Genomic DNA, 20,438 nt, shown 5'->3' on the forward strand with positions numbered 1-20,438 from the left:
TGAGCCGAAGGCAGACGCCTTAACCCACTGAGCCTCCTAGGCGCCCCAGCCTGATCAATTCTTACAAGAATGGAAAAGATCTAGTCTGAGGATTCAAAAACAATGAATCCAATCAGAATCTAAATTTGAATGCACCTCACCCCGCGATTTTCAAGACTGACCCTATAATTTGTCATTTCATGGGCTTCCAGTTTCTCTACTTCTGCTCAGTGCTGAGTCCTTCAAGCAGAGACTCACAAATGACAAACCTCACCCCACCACCTAACTGAGGGAACCTCAGTGTAACCAGGCCTGCGAGTCGGACCGAGCTCCTGAGTCGGAGTGCGGGTTGGGACCGGGAGGAGGTGTTAGGACTCCTCCTCCCCACCCTAGTCCGCAACTCCCCCATCCCAGTCAACTACTTCAGGCCTCTTAGCGCCTTTCTGTCGCCGGCCCGCCCTTCCACGGGGTGTCGGAGCGGGCGCAGGAGGCGGGCCCAGCGCTGACGGGCTGCGCCTCCGCAGCCAGAGGGAGGAGGGCGGGAAGGCGGGCGGGGGAGGAGGAGGAGGCGGGGACTACGCCGGGCGGTAGCTGGCGCCGAACGCGGTGGGAGAGGAGAGGGTACCCGGCTGGCTCGCCTGGCGGCCTCTGCCCGAATCTCGGCGCCGCAACCCTGCGCCTCTCCCGCCCTTGTCTCCGGCTCCGCGGCCCGGGCACAGCGGAGGTGGCGGCACCGTGGGCCACCGGTAGGTTGCACGGGGACGGCGGTTCCGCCTGCAACCTTTTGTGCTGTAGAAAAGGTGGTGGTGATGGGTGGGTGGTTTGGGGGTTGCCCCAGTCACCGAGTCCCGGTGCCAGCCCCTGTCGCGGCACCGCCCCTTCCTCCCTGCCTCGTGTCGGGGCCGGGCGCGCGGTGTCCGCCCGGTGCTGGGGAACCCCGGGCGGGCGGGCGGGCCGCCGGGATAGGCGGCGGGTCGGCCCCAGGGGCCCCGGGCCTTGGCGGGCCGGTCCTTGGGCGCCAGAGCAGGAGGCTGGGGTCTGGTGAACTGGGTGGGGCCCTTGCGGGGTGCGGGGAGCCCGCGGCTGCTTGGCACAGGGGTGGGGCCGGAGACGCCGTGAGTGTGCAGCGCGTGTGAGTGTGCGGGGGCGTGCGCCCCCGTGTGCGCGCGGCGTGCGCTCGCTGGGGAGGTGCGGGGACTCGGCGAGCCGGAGCGCCTCTCCCGCGGTGCGGCGGTGCGGAAGTCGGGGCGCGTTGGCGCGCACGCTAGTTCCTCCGCCAGCGTGCCCGCACCGCGGGGCAGCTGGCCTCGGGGCCCCATTGAGAAGTAGCTCTTTCCCGGGCCTGCTGCGCCTCTGGCCGCACGCCCCGGCCGCGCGCCGGGTGCGACTGCCCCGGCCAGATAGCGCCTGGGGGCGAGCCCTAACGGGCTTATCTCGTCGGTCCTCTTCTCTCGAGCTGATCCGGGGGGTGAGGCCGCTCTCTAGCCCGCAGCCCGCGCCGGTTGCGCTTCTGCCGGTGCGGCGGGGGCGGACGGACCGACAGTGCCCGGGGGCGCGCGTGTAGATTCGGGCCGAGTGCTGGCCAGAAGCGAAAGCGGCAGATTTGTCGCTGGGCATCTCTGCCCTCTCCCCACCTGTCGCGGGTGGACTTTGGGGCGGGTGGTAAGCAGAGGAAAGGGGTTTCCAGGCGGGCGGCAGTCACACGTTGAGCAGGCGGCCCCATTGTGAAGCTGCCAAACTCTCTCTAGTGGTGGAATCTGCAAATCTGCCAGCTAGGCGATGGGAACATGAAGGGAATGATGGCCCCGTCCCTTTCCCCTTGCAAATGTTCCACATCCTTAGGATCTTCCTGCTTCTCCGCCCGCAGCAGTTTGCACCTGGGTGGGTTAGTTATCTGTGTCCAGCCAAGATGCTGAGATGGTATGTGTATGATTGTAGTGCACAGGTAAAACTGGGGCTGGGAACTTTCTCACCATTTGAGGAAGAATAGAGGTAGTAGCGTTTTATTGCATGCTCGCTACTCCTAGCTGAAAAGACCAATTCTTGCACAATTCTGACGTTACTGGAACTCTTTATTTTATATTGTTTTTCTGAGATGAGCCACCCTACAATTTAGAGTTGTTAGTTGCTTTATGTATTTTTTTTTTTAACCCTGTAGAGGACGTTACACACTAAGAGAGATAGAAATGATCTCTTCGCAAATTGTATCTTCTCAGTGATTTCAAAATACAGTATTGGTTATTATTGCAGAAGTGTTGGGTACTTTATTAATTCAAGACCATGATTTATGCTTACACAATTATGTTTAATGAATTTTGCATAGATTTCGGTGTTTCTGTCATGTGGCTGTGTATGCATTATAAACTTAATAAAATGGCGAGGATGAAATGTTAGGATTAATGAACCCGTAGAGTTCTTGATTTGATAAGAGCAGTGTATACAGTATGCTTTTGTCAACATTCTAGTTAATTAATTGCAGGTGAGACTGTTTAATAGTGACAACACCAGGACAAAAGATATACAGGGTATTTATTGACCTTGCATCATGGTCAGTGAATTTGTTTCCTTTGTATAATTTTGTATCCTTTGGAGAGCTCTTGTACACCCTTTGAAGTATTTAGTATGGTGGGAGTAATAAAACTTTATATGCAGGGTTGAAATTTGCTTTGCTGTTGCTGATTTATATCCTTTGGGAGAAAAAAAAATCAGGTCTTTTCCTCCAGAGAGAACTCTTGATTCCATCACCAGCCTATCAAAATAAGTTCCTGGGTTTAAGCTTTCATGTGGAAGGTTAGCCAATTCCACTGTGTGCACCTGTCCCATTTTGGTTATGCTTTCCTCAGAGGCAGATTTCTTGTAAAGACTGCATGTAGATCTGCAGTTCCAGTTACTGCCAGTCATATTTGTAGTGAAACCAGTTTTGTTTTTTTTTCCCTAAAAGTGAAGGGTGACTTTACATAATAGTGAGACAATTGGTAATCTAGCTTTAATTTCTATTAGCAGAAATAGAGGGAAAATGGATGCTGCACTTTCAGGGGGTTGTTATTAAAAGAACTGATAGTAGGAAGAGAAACACCTTTTTTTTCCACCCCTTTGGTCTTACTGAACTTATTATGGTTTGTCTTACCCCCTTGGTGAGGTTAATGATTTGTTTGTAAGGTCAGGGATGGTGTATGGTTTCCGAAATGTCACACCCTGCTCAATAACTCTTCTTAAAATTGTTGATGATTTAGTTTTTATGAGTTACAAATGGAAAAGTGAGATTGAAGTAATCTCTACGAGGAACATGTAGAGTAGGGTAGGTACAGCTAAGCATTTTGTTCTTAACTGTGTGTGTTGTAACTTTAGCAGTTAAACCATTTTATTTCTGCTCAGTGTTCTGTTACTTGAGAGATGTTTTGGTCCTTGTCTTTTTTATTTTTAGAGTAATCTTTGAGACTAGTGGTTGCAAAATATTTTCATTAGTCTGAATGCAACGTTTACCTATTTTTTTCACTTGCTTTTTTTATGTTACTGATCTCTCCTTGAATAGCTACTCTGAGAAATATTGCCTGTTTTCATTTTTTTCTTTGTGTGTTGGATCTAGAATTAGAACCCATAACTTCTACTCTACCATTTTTCTTTGCCTAAAATTTATCTTGTTTTCTATAATATACTCTTTAATGATTAGTGGGATTTATTTACCAAATTTCACAAGGGCTATTTGCTGGCCTCCGTACTTATAACCATATGATTGGAAGTGATAGATTTTAATTTCTTCTTCTAAAAAAAAAAAACCTCTTTATAAAAGTAGACTCCATGGTAGAGCCCAACATAGGGCTTGAACCCACAACCCTGAGATCAATACCTGAGCTGAAATTAAGAGTCAGACCCTTGACTGACTGAGCCATTCAGGTGCCCCTAATTTTTATTTATATATTTTTTCTTCCAAATTTTTATTTAAATTCTAGTTAGTTAATATAGTGTAGTATTGGTTTCAGGAGTAGAATTTAGTAATTCATAACTTATATATAATGCCCAGTGCTCAACATAACTGGTGTCTTCTTCACTACCCATCACCCATCTAGCCCATCCCCCACCATCTCCCTCTGTTAACACTGTTTGTTCTCCATTATTATTATTTTTTTCTTACTGCTATTTTATTAGTAGATCTGTGCTGAAGTCTGATACTTACGGCTGTTTTGTACATAGGGATTTTGTGTGGGCTTGAACATTTCCCTGTAGCGCTTTCTGTATTTGGGGGAAAAACACTGCCTTCTCTGGGTTTCCAGTACCATTCAAGTTTACTATTCTATGTTTTAGATTTCCTTGTGTTTCCATGTCTGTCTGTCTTTCGTTCTTTCCTTGTCTCCAGCTTCACTTTTTGTATTTGTCCCAGTACCTGTACAATGCTGGGATATAATAAGACTCAAGAAATATTGTTGCATGACAGAATGAGTGAATGAATAATTGAGCAGCTGAGTGGATACACCCAAATAAATACTCCTCAGATCTGTGTGGGAAGCCACCGTGCAAGCAGAAGGGTCTTTTTTCCTCACTTCCCCCTCCCCAGTCTTTTAATTCATTACCTTTTCATTGTTAAATATTATTTTTGAGTAGGATAACAGTATAATTGCCCAACAGGGACACTTTGGAGTGATAAAGGGGGTGCTATAAATAATTATGCCGCATTACTGGCTGTGAACTGAGACATATGGCCTCCCTACTTTTGAAGGACATTCTTCTTTATTTACCTGTTTTGATATCTATCACCCTGCCTGAGAAATTTGACACACTTCCTAGTTAATGTTTGCAAACTTTCCTATTTGCAGAAGCTTCATTTGCAGTCATATGTTGGGTGTCTTTTGCTTAGTCACTCATGGCTTCCCTATCCAGAGGCCTGCGGGAAGACCTTGGCCATGCTGACTTTTTCCTATTTTCATTGCTTCCAGCCTAATGTCACGGGGTTTTCTGCTCCTTTCAGCTGTTTGTAGCTGGAAGCATTATATATTCTAGCCTCTGCTCTATTCTGTCTGTTTTTCTGCACAGCGTTTAGTATATCTTGTAAGCCTTTCCCATGAGTTCTTTTCCTTCTTGCTGACTGTCTTGGAGAGGAGATCTGTTGATACCTTGCCAAGCCTTCATGGTCAAAGCATTGGCCAGAATCAGTTGCAAGTGTTAGGGATTTATAGATTTTTAAAGTATTCTAAAAATGTTATTCAATCTAAAACTTCATTCTAGATTTAAAAGCAGGGGAACCTTAAAGTGATTGTCTACTCTTGCCCTGGAGCTAAAGTGGAAATTTAGGAAATGGTTGGTACTTTCATAGTAAACAAAGTATATTAATTCATCATCCCTATTCTGCCAGTGTCCGTGGGCTTTGGAGTCAGACTGGTAGGCATTCAGATTCTTGTTCTGACTCTCAAATAGTATATTACTTGGTCAGATACTTTAAAGTGGGGGTGGGATTTTCTCCTTGAAATTGCTTATTTCTCCTATAAATTGCTTATAGCTTTTGGCATAGAGAAGGTGTTCAAAAACATTGCTTTCTTTTTATTAAAAATCCAGTTCTTTGGGAACTTTCATATTACATTACATACAATCTTAATTGTTTCTACAGGACATGGGATAAAGCCCTTTCTTTAGTTTTTCTCCTTCTTTTTTTTTTAACTAGATTCCTTTATAGGCAATCTCTTCAAGAAGACATTCTTATACTAGTGTCTGGTCTCATCTTTTCATTCTTCTCTTCTTCATCATCTTTATTCTCTTCCTCTTAGTCCCCGTGCACAGATAGCAGGTGGTTATACACAGAAATAAGCAGAGTCAGAAATGAGGAAAAAATGAGACAGGGAATGGAGCTCCTTCACCTTAGTTTCGCCTGGGTGGCTCCCTTGGACTCTGTGTTTGTATTCTATTTCTGGCTTGGCACGACCCTAATAGGGATAATCAGTTACTACACTTTGTTTACTATGAAATTACTGACCATTTCCTAGACTTCCACATCAGCTCCCGGGCAAGAGTTGGATAATTACTTTAAGGCTCTCTGTTTTCAAATCCAGAATGAAGTTTTAGGTTGATTTTTCTTTTGCTCTTGAAAAAACTGTTGGAAAATATATTTTTTCATGCATTTAAAAGCTTGAAAAGAAGCACATATCACCAAACACGTGATACAAATTACATGATAGCTTGAATGAGATTTTACGGTGTTTTCTAAAACTAGTTTGCTTTTTTTCTTAAAGATTTTATTTATTTGACAGAGAGTTCACAAGTAGGCAGAGAGGCAGGCAGAGAGAGAGGGGGGAAGCAGGCTCCTTGCTGAGGGGGGAAGCAGGCTCCTTGCTGAGGAGAGAGCCTGATGCAGCGCTCGATCCCAGGAGCCTGAGACCATGACCCGAGCCGAAGGCAGAGGCTTAACCCACTCAGCCACCCAGGTGCCCCTAAAACTAGTTTTTGTTTAGAATTAAAACACGTCCAGATTTTTCTAATGTTCCTGCTGCTCCTAGGTTTTCTATCTAAATTTCCAAAAGTCTAAATGAAATGGATCTCACTCTGTGATAAAGGTAGCCCTGAAAAATGAAGTGGAAATGTCTCTCTGTATTTGGCCTCCAACCACATAACCAGCCAGGATTGCTTGGTAATGGTTTTGTCCTCCCTTACGATTTATGCTTTTCAAGTATCTTGTGCGCTCCTCTTGGAGAAGGGGTCCAGGATTTAGATGGACTTTGTAGAGGACTCCGGTATGTGCCTCTCCATCCTCCCATTTTCAAGTTGGAAATAACACGAGAACTAGTAGCTAAAAGCACCTCCTTCTAATCACTTCGCAAGTGAGGCAATAAAGCTTTAAAATAAAGTGCCTCTCCACACATTTGAAATAGAATTCCATTTACAGAAATTAATTTACATTTTTCAGGAACATGGTTGTTGTGTGAAAAGCTGTCCATCCGGGCTTACCACTGTGCAGGGGCCACATGTATAGAAAGCAAGGTCGGTGGGCCTCGGAGTCCGGCAAACCGGGGTTCAGTTCCTGCCTGACCCTCAGATAGCATTGCTTCATGGAACACTTTGCAAGGGGGATGGTACCCCCCACCGCGGAGTCGGGGTTAAGATGAAGCCACAGAACTGGCCCCTAGCTTTGGCATGCGGGAGGGGCTCAAATTCTTTTTAAATTTCCATCCCCACTAAAATCCATTTACTTGAATAAGAAATCAACTCGAACTTTGTAACAGTAGTATTGGGGGCATTTCCAAGAATGGGTATATTAGGTAAAAAAAAAAAAAAGTAATACAGGCAACAGTTTTTTGCCGCGTTACAGTTCACTTGCCGCGTTACAGTTCACTTTATGTAAAAACCAGAGGCTCCCTGGTGGGCAAGAAGTCTTCCTCCTGCAGGTGCCTTGGTTCCCCAGCCTGGACCCAGTCTGTGACAGAAGCAGCGAGAAAGGGAGCATCACGAAGCGGTTTCCTAAATCTAGGGGAGCTGCAAAGGCTGATACCCATGGGAGCGTCTCAGAATGACGGCTAGGTCTTGGTGCATTCACTCCTTCCAGTTTGCAAAGTTCAAGAGGCAGATCCCTTTAACTCAGTAAACGATGCATTTCCTTTGGATGCAACTCTTCAGTAGTGGTAAGGAAAGTAATAAGGTGACAAGTCCTTGCCTTCTCCCTTGCCAGTTTGCTTTGGCTGTGAGGGCTTGTTTTCACTGAAGCCCCTCGTGGGGGCCCTGTGCACCTGTGCTGGTGAAATGAATCCACTCAGCCCACTGGAGGCTCCCTGGCCCCAGGTTAGACACAGCAACAGAAACCCAACCACCAAAGAAATCTTCACGGGTGGATGGGATTTTGAGGAGTTTTCTTGACCTCAAGAAATTCACCCAATTAACAAGGAAGGTAGGAGATAAAGACAGATTCTCTTATACATTACCTCCCCAGGAAAGGGAGAGGCCTAGAGGAGATGCTCGAAATCTTAAGCAATGTGGAAACTCTATAAAGAAGTGGTGTTCTCTTAAAAAAAAAAAAAAAAAAAAAAAAAAAAAAAAAAAAAAAGAAAGAAAGAAAGAAAAAAAGTGTTTTCCAAGGCCTTTCCAACCATTTGCCTCAGAGAAGTCTTATGAAGGATTTTTATTGTTGCTATTTTACAGCTATGATGAGTAGACAGCAAAAATTAATTGCATAATAATAACATCACACATCTCTAAAGGGCTTTACAACGTGCAAAACACGTTCCCCTGACTCCTCCTCAAAGCGGCTCTATGAGGGAGGAAGAATGGTATCGTCCTCATTCTCAATATTGCTCTTTATACAAGGTCAGGACACAAAGTTCTTAGCCAGGCCATGAATAGGACCTTTTCTTTTAACCCTAGCCTCATCAACATTTTTTCATAGGATACTGTGAATTTCTTGAGTACACAAAGAGCGCTAGGGTGATGGAGCTAACATTTAACCCCCAAATTTGTGTTTCTGTATTTAGTCCAGTTAGCTGCTTTTAATCTCGAGGTAGAATTTCAGCAGCAGAATACAGAGGAATAAACATGATAAAATGGTTGAGGTTCAGTTTAGCTAAACAAAGTCAGTTTGCTTTAATAAAAGGAATTAATATTGCATCCTCTATAACCTGTACCTGATGTTAGTTACCTCCTGCTAGTTTCTTCCTGTGTTGCAGTTAGAAGTGTTCTAATTGCTTTGTAAGTTGTGTTACTTGTTAAATTAAAGGTTTATTTTTATATTCCATGTTTAGTATCTGGAGTAGAGCAGAAGAAATATTATGCCTGTGTTCCCTTGGGACTCATTGGACATTCTACAGTGACATCTTCTGGGATTTAGTCTGGTGAGTTAAATTTTGCTTTTTCTTTTTGTTAACCCATTGTATGAACATATCATCATGTGTTTTAAGGACTACATAAACAGATGAATGTGAAATGTCGAGATACGATTGCAAGTATATTTACTACAGTAATGAAATTTTTAATGATGGGAACTGAAATTATTGTTGCAGATTGCTCACTTTATTATCTTGAAGTGTTTGCCTTATTGATTGGGGTTTTAACTTATTCCTGTGAGATAAAGGAGATTTTTGGAATAATACTTAAGAATAGAGTAGTTAAGAGGTAATTGCTCTGATTTCAGGGAAATTTTAGTAAAACATTAATCCCTAGAGATGGGCAAAATAATTTGCAAAAAGTTCTTATTGTATATGGTCATATGTTATTAAAGAAAGGCATACAGGTGACTGAAAGGACCATCAGTTTCACTTGGTCATACAGAAGTTCACTGCAAGTGTGACCTTCCTTTTATTGCACCATCAATTTCAACTTGCTAAAATTAACGCAGTGCTGTTGTCTTTTCGTTGTCTTTTTTTCAGTGCATCGTCTTTATATCTATGCCAATGCAGTTACCCATGTGACTCCATGTGTTTGGAGGTGAAAAGAATTTAATAATTATCTTTGTAGCTTTTTAGAATTTTAAAAAGTATACTAATGTGAGTTCATTGGTGCTTTGATATCTCATTATACTTTGGCAAGATCTTTATAGGTCCTTGCTTTGAATTCGAGTGGTCAGAATCCTTGGGTGGGGGGAATACTCGGGGAAAAAAAATTCTGGAAAAACTTCTGGTTTCATAATAAGTGATCTCCAAATTAACCGTCAGCAGCAGAATGATTCAAAAGAATGATGGGGAAAACCAGACACTTTTGTTTCATTAGTTAGATACAGTGTACCAGATTTATGACAATGCATTTTTAAAACATTGGGAAAACGGAATCATTACTAAATTTTAAGTTTTGAGGAAAAAAGCAAGATGTTTGAAAACTCAAAGTACAAAATACTTTTAGAGGATATTGAGTAAGAAATAATGTGGCTGAGTTAACTCATCTAATTTAAATAAAACACAAAACTAGGAGTAGTGAGTGGAAGTTACAGGAATGTGTGTGTGTGGGTCTGTGTGTATTTTTCTCTTCAGAGGCACATGTGTAGTTATGTATGGATATAGTTATATATTATGGATATAGTTATATATTATGGATATAGTTATATATTAAATACAAGGACAGTCTAGCTTAGCTGCAAAGGTGAAATGAACCAACTCGAGAGGTAATGAGTTACCTGTCATTGGAGGTGTTCAAACATAGACTGAACAACCATTAAGATGCCTTGTGATTCTGAGATCCGATAATTTGAAGAATTTTAAAATTAGGAGGATGTTCAAAAACTTGGAAGTGTGTGACAGGCTTCTTTTATTTTAATTTAATATATTTTTTTTATTTTTTGAAGTCAGACTTCAAATTGAAGTATAATTTGTATATAGTAAAAATCATCCTTTTGTATAGTTTGATAAGTTTTGATAAATGTACCCAGCTGTGGAATGCCCATTATAGTCTATATATAGACTATTTTAATCACTCCCCCCCAAGGTTCCCTGTGCCCCTTTGTAGTTTTATCCCCACCTCCCAACCTTGACCTTTTGCAATTGTTGATTGATTACTGTCCCTTTAGTTTTCCAGAATGTCATATAAGTAGAATCACACATATGTAGCATTTTCTATCTGCTGCTTTCACTCTTGTAATCTTAGTTTGCTCCTTTTTGTTACTGAAATGTATTCCATAGTATGGATGGGTCACTCTTTCTTTTTCCATTTCCCTGTTGATGGATGTTTGGATTGTTCTAGTTTTTGGTGATTATGAATAAAACTATTAAAAGTATTCATGTTCAGGTCTTTATGTGAATATACATTTTCATTTTCCCTAGGTAAATACCTACAGTAGTGTAGGTGGGTTTTTAAATAACATTTATTTTACTGTGTCAGAAATTGCCAAACTGTTTTCCAAAGGGCTGTATCTGATACAGGCTTCTAAGAAGCTGAAGTAGCTGTAGCAAAGTGTGTGCACACCAAGGGGCCTGATTCTCATTCAGCACAGATTTATTTTTATTTTATATCCAGTTTCAACATGTTTGATCAGCACATGCTTTTTAAGTCCACGGTGGATTAAACCCAGTAAGCTAGAAGGCATTAGGGATAGGTTGTTACAATTTCAAGCAGCAGAAAATGTATCCACTAGTAGGACAGTAATGACTGATCTAAAACAAAGTAAAACAAAAAAGGCACAGACTTAGAGGAGTGAAATTCTTCTGTCTGATAAGTTCTGTCTGACAAGTTCCCAAACACGTCTGCAGAGTAGAATGTCCTGGAGATCTTTTTGAAAAGTTCAGAGCCTAGGCTGTGCCCCATAGGACTTCAAACACAAACCTGAAGTAGAGCACAGGCATCGTAGTTTTTGAAGTTCCTTGGATGCTCTTTGCATGTGTACAAGTTGAGGAGCCGTGTCCCCCACACATAGCATGATGAAGTTGCCAGTGTCAGGAAACCTGGACTGCCTATCCCGCCCTGGGCAAGCCCCTGCCTTCATGGCTTCAGTGTCCTCTTCCTCATGATCAGAAGCTCTGCATAGGTGAAATCCAAGATGATGCTGGCACCAAAACTAAGTGGTTCTAGATATTGCTAGACTGACAGTAGTCATGCTTGGGAGGCTCCATTTGCCAAGAGCCGGCTCTATTCCAAATGGATCATTTCTTGAAAAGGATTTTGTTCGCACGGTGACATTTTTGTTCTGTATATTTAGACGGTTATATATGTTTTCTCTTAAATGGAATTGCTGTGTGTTACTAAAAACGGTTCAAGCATATGGGATAATTTTTTTGATTACTGATGGTGACTTTTTTTTTTGATAAGCCTGATTTAAAAAAAAAAAAAAATTCCCAGAATGCAGTACATTTCAAAAAGAATTCTTTGTAAGGCAATTGTGAAACTTCTCAGCTATTTTCAGAGCTGGTCTGAGGAGCTGAGGCACCTCGGTTATATTTTTTAAATGCTCCTTGTGCCAAATGCTTGGGAAGTTGGACCTCTTGGGGAGTGTTCAGAGCTGAGCAGATTTTACACCAATGATGGTCTTTTGAGTGTGCTCATCTCGGTGTGCCAGGGTCCCCTACACATTTGTTGTACGTTGGACCTGTTGGCATTAGTTGCAGACAGAATTCATAATGGCATGCCATACCCATGTTTTAAAAATAATGTGCTGTGTACATTTTTCTAGCAGATACTGAGGTACTACCTCGTCTAGCCTGGTTGAGTTTTGAATCCTTCCACGTTTCAAAGAAACACACTGGCCCCTATGAACACAGTCAGGTCTTTCACGTTTTGTAAGTCTATGTCAGTACCTTTGTTACGGATTAGACTGTGAAGGAATTTGATCCTGAAGACCCTTAGGTGGCAGTTAAAAAAAAAATCATATATGTTCCTGGAACTTGTTTAGGAGAGTCAAGTTTTAGAAGTATTCATCAACTACAAGTTGAATTTCCTATTCTCTGTTGTATTTTTTGTTGTAGACTCTTCTATGAACAGAAATTTTGCTGCTTCTGTAATTATAATAACAACACTTTTCGGCTTTCTGTTTCTGGTTTTTATTTTTGCTTTAAACTACATATGAAAAGCATTAATGGAATCAATAAGGTTGTCATTGCTCTGTGATTTCTAGTGCTCAGCAGTGCCTAAGTTAGCCTGGTGCCTAGTTTCCCGGTTCATGTTTATTTTTACTGGTGCGGTGGGAGTGGCTGCCTTTTGCACATACCTGCAGTATTTGTAAGAGTTCTTTGTAATCTTTTATCTTGGCAGTAGGCATTTATGAGGCTTAGTTTATTTTAGGATAGGAAATAAAATGCTTCATCATGAATGGTTTATTAAGGAATAATAAATCTATATGATAAAATATGAAGAATATTCTGATCATAGGCCATCTCCAGTTGTAGTCATGGTAGCCATGTTTCCTGATCACTGCTTTTATTAATTTCTCATTATTTATTTTTTTACAGAGAGAGCAAGTGAGCAGGGTGGATGGGATGTTGAGGGCAGAGGTGGACAGAGGGTCTTAAGCAGACACCACACCCAGCGTGGAGCCCGACTCGGGGCTTGATCCCATGACCCTGAGATCATGACCTGAGGCAAAATCAAGAGTTGGTTGTTTAACTGACTGAGCCACCCATGCATCCCTGATCTAGTGCTTTTAGTAAGAAATTTTACTGTGTGAAAAAGTATCTCCATCTTTAGTATCACTGCCTTTTTTTTTTTTGTAGAATTATGGAATTAGAAAGTAGCTCAACTTCTTTTTCAGATGTGCTCCTATACTACTTCTCATTTAAGAGGTCACCTGGGGAAGTTGATCCTATAACGACTCCCAGGGCCTTAGTCCAGTCTTTAAATCCAGTCAGGAAATTCTCAGGAATTTAATAGCATAAGAAGTTTGCTTTCAGTGAGTCAACATTGAAGAGTGGAGGGCATACTGCTTGGTCAGCATTTCACCTAGCCAAAAACAAAATATTTGCCAGTCCGTGTTCTCTTTTCTGAAACATGGCCGCCACCTAGCTTTCTCATTGGTGCATGCTAGGCGCTCTTTAGAAGGGCAATCAATATGTAAGTAAAAAGTTTTTTTTTAAAAATCTAAGCAGTTTACAAGAGTCAGGTTGTGCACCATGGACATTCCTACATGAATATCAAGATCTGAAGAGGTTCTCATACGTTCAACAATACACTGAAGAAACCAACGAAACCACCTCACAGAGCTGTTAGTTTTGAGACTCTCTTACTGTTTGGAGCAGAAGTACTGATGTTTTTGTCACTAAAACATGCGAGCACTTTTCCAGAATTTGCAGTCGTTCATCAGAAGTTCAGTAGGTTGCAGTGATCTATGTAACATTTAAGACAAGTGTTCTTATGTTCCAGGACCATGAGACTGTAATTCAGAAACCTGATGTAGAGTGTTGACCTTATTTCCTAGGCCACATACCTGTTAGAGTGTATTGGAAGTGGTTGTGTCTTTAAGTTGCTGCTTAAGTGGTGTCTTCTAACAGGGGGTGTGTTGTTTACCTCAGCAAAAATGGCAGGTTTCTTACACCAGGCTGCTCGGTTGGAATTTCCAGAGCTCTTAGATCACATCGGTTTCTTTTGTTTGACCATCAGGGTGAAATCACTGTCTGTCAGGTATGTGCCTGAAGATCCTGTTAGGTAGTTTTGGCCAACCCACGTGGTGGTTTTTACGATGTTATGGCTGCTGGAAACTGAAGCCGCAGTGTTACTCATCTCTTTGTATTGTCCTGGTAGCTGTTTCATGTCCCATCCAATCGTCACCTTTATAGATCACTTCACTCACTGTCTTTAGTTTTCTCATTTTCTAGGTGCTTATTTTCTAGATAATAGATACTTTTCTGCCCTTTTCTCTCAAGCCTTTGCATCCTAACAAAGGTTTGTTCCTCTTCCCTTGCTTAGCAGTTTTTATCCCTCAGAGGCACAGATGACTTTCAGCCTAGCCTCTAAATTATTACCCGAACCCTGATGGGTGGAGTGGGCATGCTTGGATTGGGGCAAGTTTGTAATGCACCGAATTAGAACACAGGAAGGTGGCTGCTGTTGGTGTGTGGATTGTCATGGATTCCCAGATTTGGAAGGGACCTAGACCAAGGGTGTCACCTCATGTGGACTGACTGCTTGAGTGTCATCACCTGGGTCATTCTTACGTGGGGTACCCATTTTCGTGTGTGCTCCGTTTCCTGCACAGCCCTGGTTCTTTGAGCCTCACTGGCCCTCCTCTCCTTGTCTTTCAGAATGGACTATTAGAGATACACTTAACGCCCGTAGCTCCCTGTCAGGTTCCGTAACTTGGAGGCCTTGGATCTGACCTCCTGGGCTCCTTCTGGGTATCTAGAATTAGTAAGAAAGGAAGTATTAGATTAGTATGTCATTTGGCTTAGAGGAAACATTTGTTTATTCAGTATAAGGTTTGACAAAGCTCAGGCCCTCTGAAGTGTATCAGATAAGAAATCTTCAGGTTTCTGTATGCTTATCAAAGTAGCCGATAGTCCTCCTAACAGAGAAATAAATTACACAATCAAATAAAAATTTACTTTATACATTATACAATAAAGCTAATTACTTTAAATCTGAAAGGTTTGAAGGGGCTACAGTATTTTGATTAAATTAAATGTGGAACTACATAGACTAAAGTTTAGAGCAAAAAGTAAGTAAAAGCTCTGTGGATCCCTTTGGCATTTGCTCTCTCCCAGGACTCAGTTTTCAGCTGTGTTCTAGATGTAGACGTAGTGAGGATAGGATGGTGTCTGGGGACTTCTTCATAGTCTTGGTTATTTCCTCATAAAGGAAATAGCATGCAAGTGAGGGAATAAGGCTCCTTTTTTTTTTTTTTTTAAAAGCTTTAGAATTGCTTGGATTTCAAATGAATACCCAAACTTTGGGAAATGCTTCAACCAGGAAAAGATTATTTGTTTCACAAAAGCATTTATAAGTATCATTTAATATAACAGTCTCTTCCAATAAATTCTTCATCTTAAAATTAGTTACTATTTGACATCATTTTGGTTGGCAACCTGAGATACTTAAAAAATTGTGTTTTCTACTCCATACTGATGATCAAGTAGAAATAAAGTTTCTCTGAAAAGACACTGACACTCAGTTTCCCTTGGTACTTTTTTTATTTTCCAAAATTTGACTTATCTGCTGCTTCCTAGAAACCTGGCCATTTTGCGTGGTACTTCTTGTCAGTGGTGCTTTCCAAAATATATAGTGTTATCATCATGATGAATAATATCAGCATTCATTGAGAATTATTCTGCTATTTCTTAAACTATTCAAAAGTGCAGGGTCTTAGGTATTGTAAAATAAAGTAATGTGTAAATCAGTGGCCTATTTTCTCAAATAGAGTGCATCTGATATTTTATATATGCTTAATACTAAAAGTGACCTGATTTATTGGATTTAGGGTTTCTTTTTAAACTAGGAAATGGTTTGCTGTAAATAATTCACTGGGGACATGGGAGGAAGAACATTTGCAACATTTGGGGAACTTAAGACTGACACCTCCATACCTTCAAAACATTTCTTTAGGCCTGTGTTGGAACCTTTGCAGAAATCGATCCGTTTTCATCTTTCATTATACGCCCCTTAAACATGTTTGGGAAAAAAAAAAAAAAAAAAAGCGTAGGTGTGAAGAGCTCAGCACTTATTTTAAATTAAATGATGGAAAATGTAAAGATGCCAGTTTTCAAGTTGGGAGTCTTTGGTGGATTCCTGTGGCGCCGTGTAGAATATTTTTATTTGCCTCACGTCGAGATCTGTATTTGATTTGCTTACTACCACATCAAGGAATAAAGCTTGCGTGATTGAACGGAGTGCCTCCTGTAGGGAAGGACTGTTTTCTGTTTTCTTCTCCATCTGAACCTTTTAGTCATCCTCCAGACTTTAAGCTGCCTCCACGTTTGTGAAGGTAGAGAAGTCATAGTCTTTATTTTTTTTTTTAAAGATTTTTGTTTATTTATTTGACACACAGAGATCACAAGTAGGCAGAGAGGCAGGCAGAGAGGGAGGAGGAAGCAGGCTCCCTGCTGAGCAGAGAGCCCGATGTGGGGCTCCATCCCAGGACCCTGAGATCATGACCTGAGCCAAAGGCAGAGGCTTAACCCACTGAGCCACCAGGCACCCAGAAGTCATAGTCATTTTAATGCCTGCTCTGGAGTGCGTTATAGACAGATAAACGTCTGGCAGCTGGACAGTGGCCGCCTTTCAGGTTGGTGTTATTTCATGCTCCTCGAGCCGTCTAAACCGCTCCAGCTTGGCCCGAGGGTCTGTGCACGACGCCGTTACGATCTGAGTCTGTTTGCTTTCAGGAGTGTGCCGCCTGGTGCCTACCATGGAAGTCGATGTCAACGGAGAGTCCAGAAGCACCCTGGCCACGCTGCCCCTGCCGGTGGCCGAAGCGAGCTCCCCGGGCAAGGCGGAAGCGGAGAAGCCCCGCTGCTCCAGCACGCCGTGCTCGCCCATGCGCCGGACTGTGTCGGGCTACCAGATTCTGCACATGGACTCCAACTACTTGGTTGGCTTTACCACTGGCGAGGAACTCCTGAAGTTAGCTCAGAAGTGCACGGGAGGTGAAGAGGGTAAGGGAGAAGCTGTGCCTTCCTTGCGCTCCAAGCAGCTGGACGCAGGACTCGCGCGTTCCTCCCGTTTGTACAAAACCAGAAGTCGGTACTACCAGCCCTACGAGATCCCGGCCGTGAACGGCAGGAGGCGAAGGCGGATGCCCAGCTCAGGAGACAAGTGCACTAAATCTTTACCTTACGAACCTTACAAGGCCCTCCACGGGCCTCTGCCTCTTTGTCTTCTTAAAGGTAAGAGGGCCCACTCCAAATCTCTGGACTACCTCAATCTAGATAAAATGAGCATCAAGGAGCCAGCGGACACAGAAGTGCTCCAGTACCAGCTCCAGCACCTCACCCTCCGAGGGGACCGTGTGTTTGCCAGGAATAACACATGAGCCAGGGGCAGAGAGTACCGACCAGTGTAGGTCAGCATCCGCTTGGCTGGGAAAACCCACTGTCGTTCTCTGTACAGGACTCCTTCACATTATAGATGGTTATATCAGCTCAGTGTTCCTGGAACCTAAAAATTGTCTGGATCAAAATTTGAATACAGGAATGAAATCACAGGTACTTGGGGGGAAATCATTCTAGAGCACGCCACTGCAAAGAAAACAGAATGTCAGCCATTAGTTTGAATAGCTTTTTAGCTAGGAGGAAAAAAGGCTGTGGTACAGCGATGCCATCTTTATGCTTCTGACACTCAAATTGGGAATGTTATCTGCTTGGTTGTTGCTGACTTGGTATGATTCATTAGAAATTTATATCTTTAAGTACTCAAGTACTTCTTTAATCTCTGTATTTTACTATACGATGTATGTAATGATTTGTTTTATGAAATTTAGAACTTGAACATTGCTGAATTGGACCACTTTTTATTTTTAAATATTGAGTTTAAATATTTTATAACTGGTTTTGCACTGAAAAATTTAACATTTCAGATCGACAAGAGAATAATCTTTCTTCACTTGCCTCAATAATACTGTTGAGCAGTGGATTTTTTTATTTCCGCATGGAAAGTTATGGATCTCTATGGCTGTAAAATATTTCTTTATAGCATTATTAAAGTGTGTCTTAATACAATTAAATTTGGGATACAAAGTATTTATTTTACAATGGGTGGGGGGAAGCTTTTCCAGAAAGTTTCCAATATGAAGTTTTCATAAGTTAAAAAAAGGTTCCTTAGTGCTTACGTTCTAAGTTAAAAATTCATCTGGAACTTTAAAATAGAGAGGATTCTTTTAATTGCGGATGATAGGCATAATACTGTTTGCATCTGAATGTTCTGTAAGTGAATGAAACTTTTAGTAGAAGGACTCATGATTTCTACTATCGAATGCTTAAACTAAGTATGGAGTGATACCATTCAGCATGGCATCCGGGTCATTCTAGTTTTAGTTCTGTGCAGCTCAAGCGCTCGTTGAAATTCCAGTTTCTAGGATTAGTGTGGGAGCCTAAAGTGCTTCTGCAGTTTTAATGGGTTAATCCTGGATTACTTAACAATTTGTGTCAATTGCACTGGTTTAATTTGTTGCTAAAGGAATAACGCCCTGGCTTTAGTAACAAATACAGCTCAACTATTCTTGAATATATTTTGAGAAAAATGTATGTAACTTAACCTTTTGTAAAAGTTTCTATTTCTTTTTTTTTCTTTTTTGACTCTTGAAGGTGCAATTTATTACCGAATTGGCATTTCTGGCAGCATAGAACTGCTTATTTTAAATTTTAGTTTGGGGGCTGTGAGTTTCTTAGGTGTTAGCAGTCTTGCTTATAAAATAAGAACACCTTTTATTAACGAGTGGGTCATTCTTGGCGCAGATATGACTTTCCTTTAACCAGAATGAATGGCAAACTCTGTTTAGAGCAGAATAAGTATTAGAAAACCCTAGGAACTCTTAATCAACATTTATTAGACTTTCACTGAGGCAAACCGTGTGAAAGCGCCTTGGGGAAGTTGACCCCTATCTTACTGAATTGATCAGATTTCTTGGTGGGCTGGAAATTTTCAGCTGTTGTATATTTTAAAGTAAATTGCACCTTTGTAACATAATTGTATTGACGAATGATCACTAAGATTAACTATCTATACAGTCATTAGTTTGACAAGAAATAGAATCCTGTCAGATGCCAAAGAGTTGGGATTTTTACGTTTAATGATTAAACACCGTTATTTATTGATGATTTACCCTGTGGAACTGTATTATTTCTAACTATGAAATAAAAGGGTGATGTAAACACACATCGTTGTGTGGTGCTTTAAACAAGGTCCATCATCTACAGGCTAGTTACTGTTCAGGAATTGCGCCTAAGGACTTATTTTTAGGCCCCATTTTTGTAAAAAAAAAAAAAAAAATTATTTTTGGTGCTCATTTGCATTTTAGGGTAAAGGATATATTCATGGCAATGGTATGTATTCAGTCCATGAGAAAACACGGCTGTGTACCTATGAGATCTATCCCCTGCCCATGCACCTAAGTACTTTGTTGAGCTAAATAAAAATGTGTAGCTCTTTTGTTTTGTTTTGTTTTTACTTAAAGACAGGTGAACCTCAGTGGGGAAAATGAAGGGGTTGGAAGTTCGAGATATGTCATGTGAGCAATGATCTGGTTGGTAAAGAGAAATAGTTTTGAGTTTGGTTTCCTAGAAAGTGAGTTCTGAAACTCTGGGTATGTAGTTTACAAAGTGTGTTTGGAGAGCTCCTTCTTTCAACCTTGCTTTTTCCGCACTCTGTGATCTTGTTGTGCTCCTATAGGGAGTAGTAGCCCATGGAAAAAAAAGGGGGGGGGTTGGCTTGGATTTCCTTTCGCTGGAGGAAAAAGAAATCCCCTTCTTCAGACTTTTGACGTAGTTTATACTTTTGAACTCTCCCCCCACCGTTTTTATTCAATTTAATATTTCGTACTAAACAGGGCACACTTGCCTGGAAGACACTTGATGCTATCTATCCTACAGTGCCTGACTTTCAATAAATGGCAGCACCACCACACTTCATATATATATTTTTTTCTTTTTTGCAAAAATACCATGTTTTTGAGGCTCTGTTGATGTTTAAAGTGGCAGTAGGATTTCCCTCTTCCGCCAGTCTGAGGTGAGTTGTGTTTGCATCTCTGACTTCCCCTTGGCTGTGTTTGCTCCTCTGGTCGCAGGGCTCCTGGAGTCAGCAGTCAGGGAGGAAAAGACAGTGGGGGATAGATCGAAATGTAAACTGGTACAGACCTTCCAGACTCTGGCTCAGCGAGACTCCTGTTCCAGGCTGTTGCCTTACGTCATGTGATGCCCATGTGTGTGTGCCTTTTTCCTTCCCTGAGATAAGTAATTTAAATGATTTCAGTATTTGGGATTTGGGAAGCTTTTATAAGATTGTAAGTTAACTTACAAAGACAAACTGGCCTTTCACTAAAAAAGAATCTTTATTGAATTCTTGAGAAAAGCAACCTATTTTTACTTATTTTCTTACTTTATAACATACTTTTTTTTTTTTTATAATTTTGGAAAGACTTTACATTTCATTAT

At 41.6% G+C, this 20,438-nt stretch overlaps 1 protein-coding gene across 3 annotated transcripts; it reads left to right on the forward strand.

Annotated features, from left to right (window-relative positions):
* The first annotated feature begins 538 nt into the window (after positions 1 to 538).
* On the forward strand, positions 539 to 19,164 carry MACIR (macrophage immunometabolism regulator). 3 transcript variants are annotated; one of them, XM_047730767.1, is made up of 4 exons: positions 539 to 725; positions 8,691 to 8,780; positions 9,315 to 9,372; positions 16,677 to 19,164. In XM_047730767.1, the coding sequence occupies exon 4, from the start codon at positions 16,700 to 16,702 to the stop codon at positions 17,321 to 17,323; it is 624 nt and encodes a 207-aa protein (XP_047586723.1). In that variant the 5' UTR covers positions 539 to 725; positions 8,691 to 8,780; positions 9,315 to 9,372; positions 16,677 to 16,699; the 3' UTR covers positions 17,324 to 19,164. The 3 variants fall into 3 exon arrangements, with proteins under 3 accessions (XP_047586723.1, XP_047586722.1, XP_047586724.1); XM_047730766.1 differs by lacking the exon at positions 9,315 to 9,372 and having other exon boundaries at positions 540 to 725; XM_047730768.1 differs by lacking the exons at positions 539 to 725; positions 9,315 to 9,372 and adding an exon at positions 1,113 to 1,899.
* The last annotated feature ends 1,274 nt before the right edge of the window (positions 19,165 to 20,438 follow it).

Source organism: Lutra lutra, chromosome 5 (assembly GCF_902655055.1).
Source record: "Lutra lutra chromosome 5, mLutLut1.2, whole genome shotgun sequence".
In the NCBI taxonomy this organism is placed as follows: Eukaryota; Metazoa; Chordata; class Mammalia; order Carnivora; family Mustelidae; genus Lutra; species Lutra lutra.

Excerpts from the sequence above, each read along its gene's own strand:
- MACIR (XM_047730767.1), top strand. The coding sequence starts at position 16,700 with ATGGAAGTCGATGTCAACGGAGAGTCCAGAAGCACCCTGGCCACGCTG.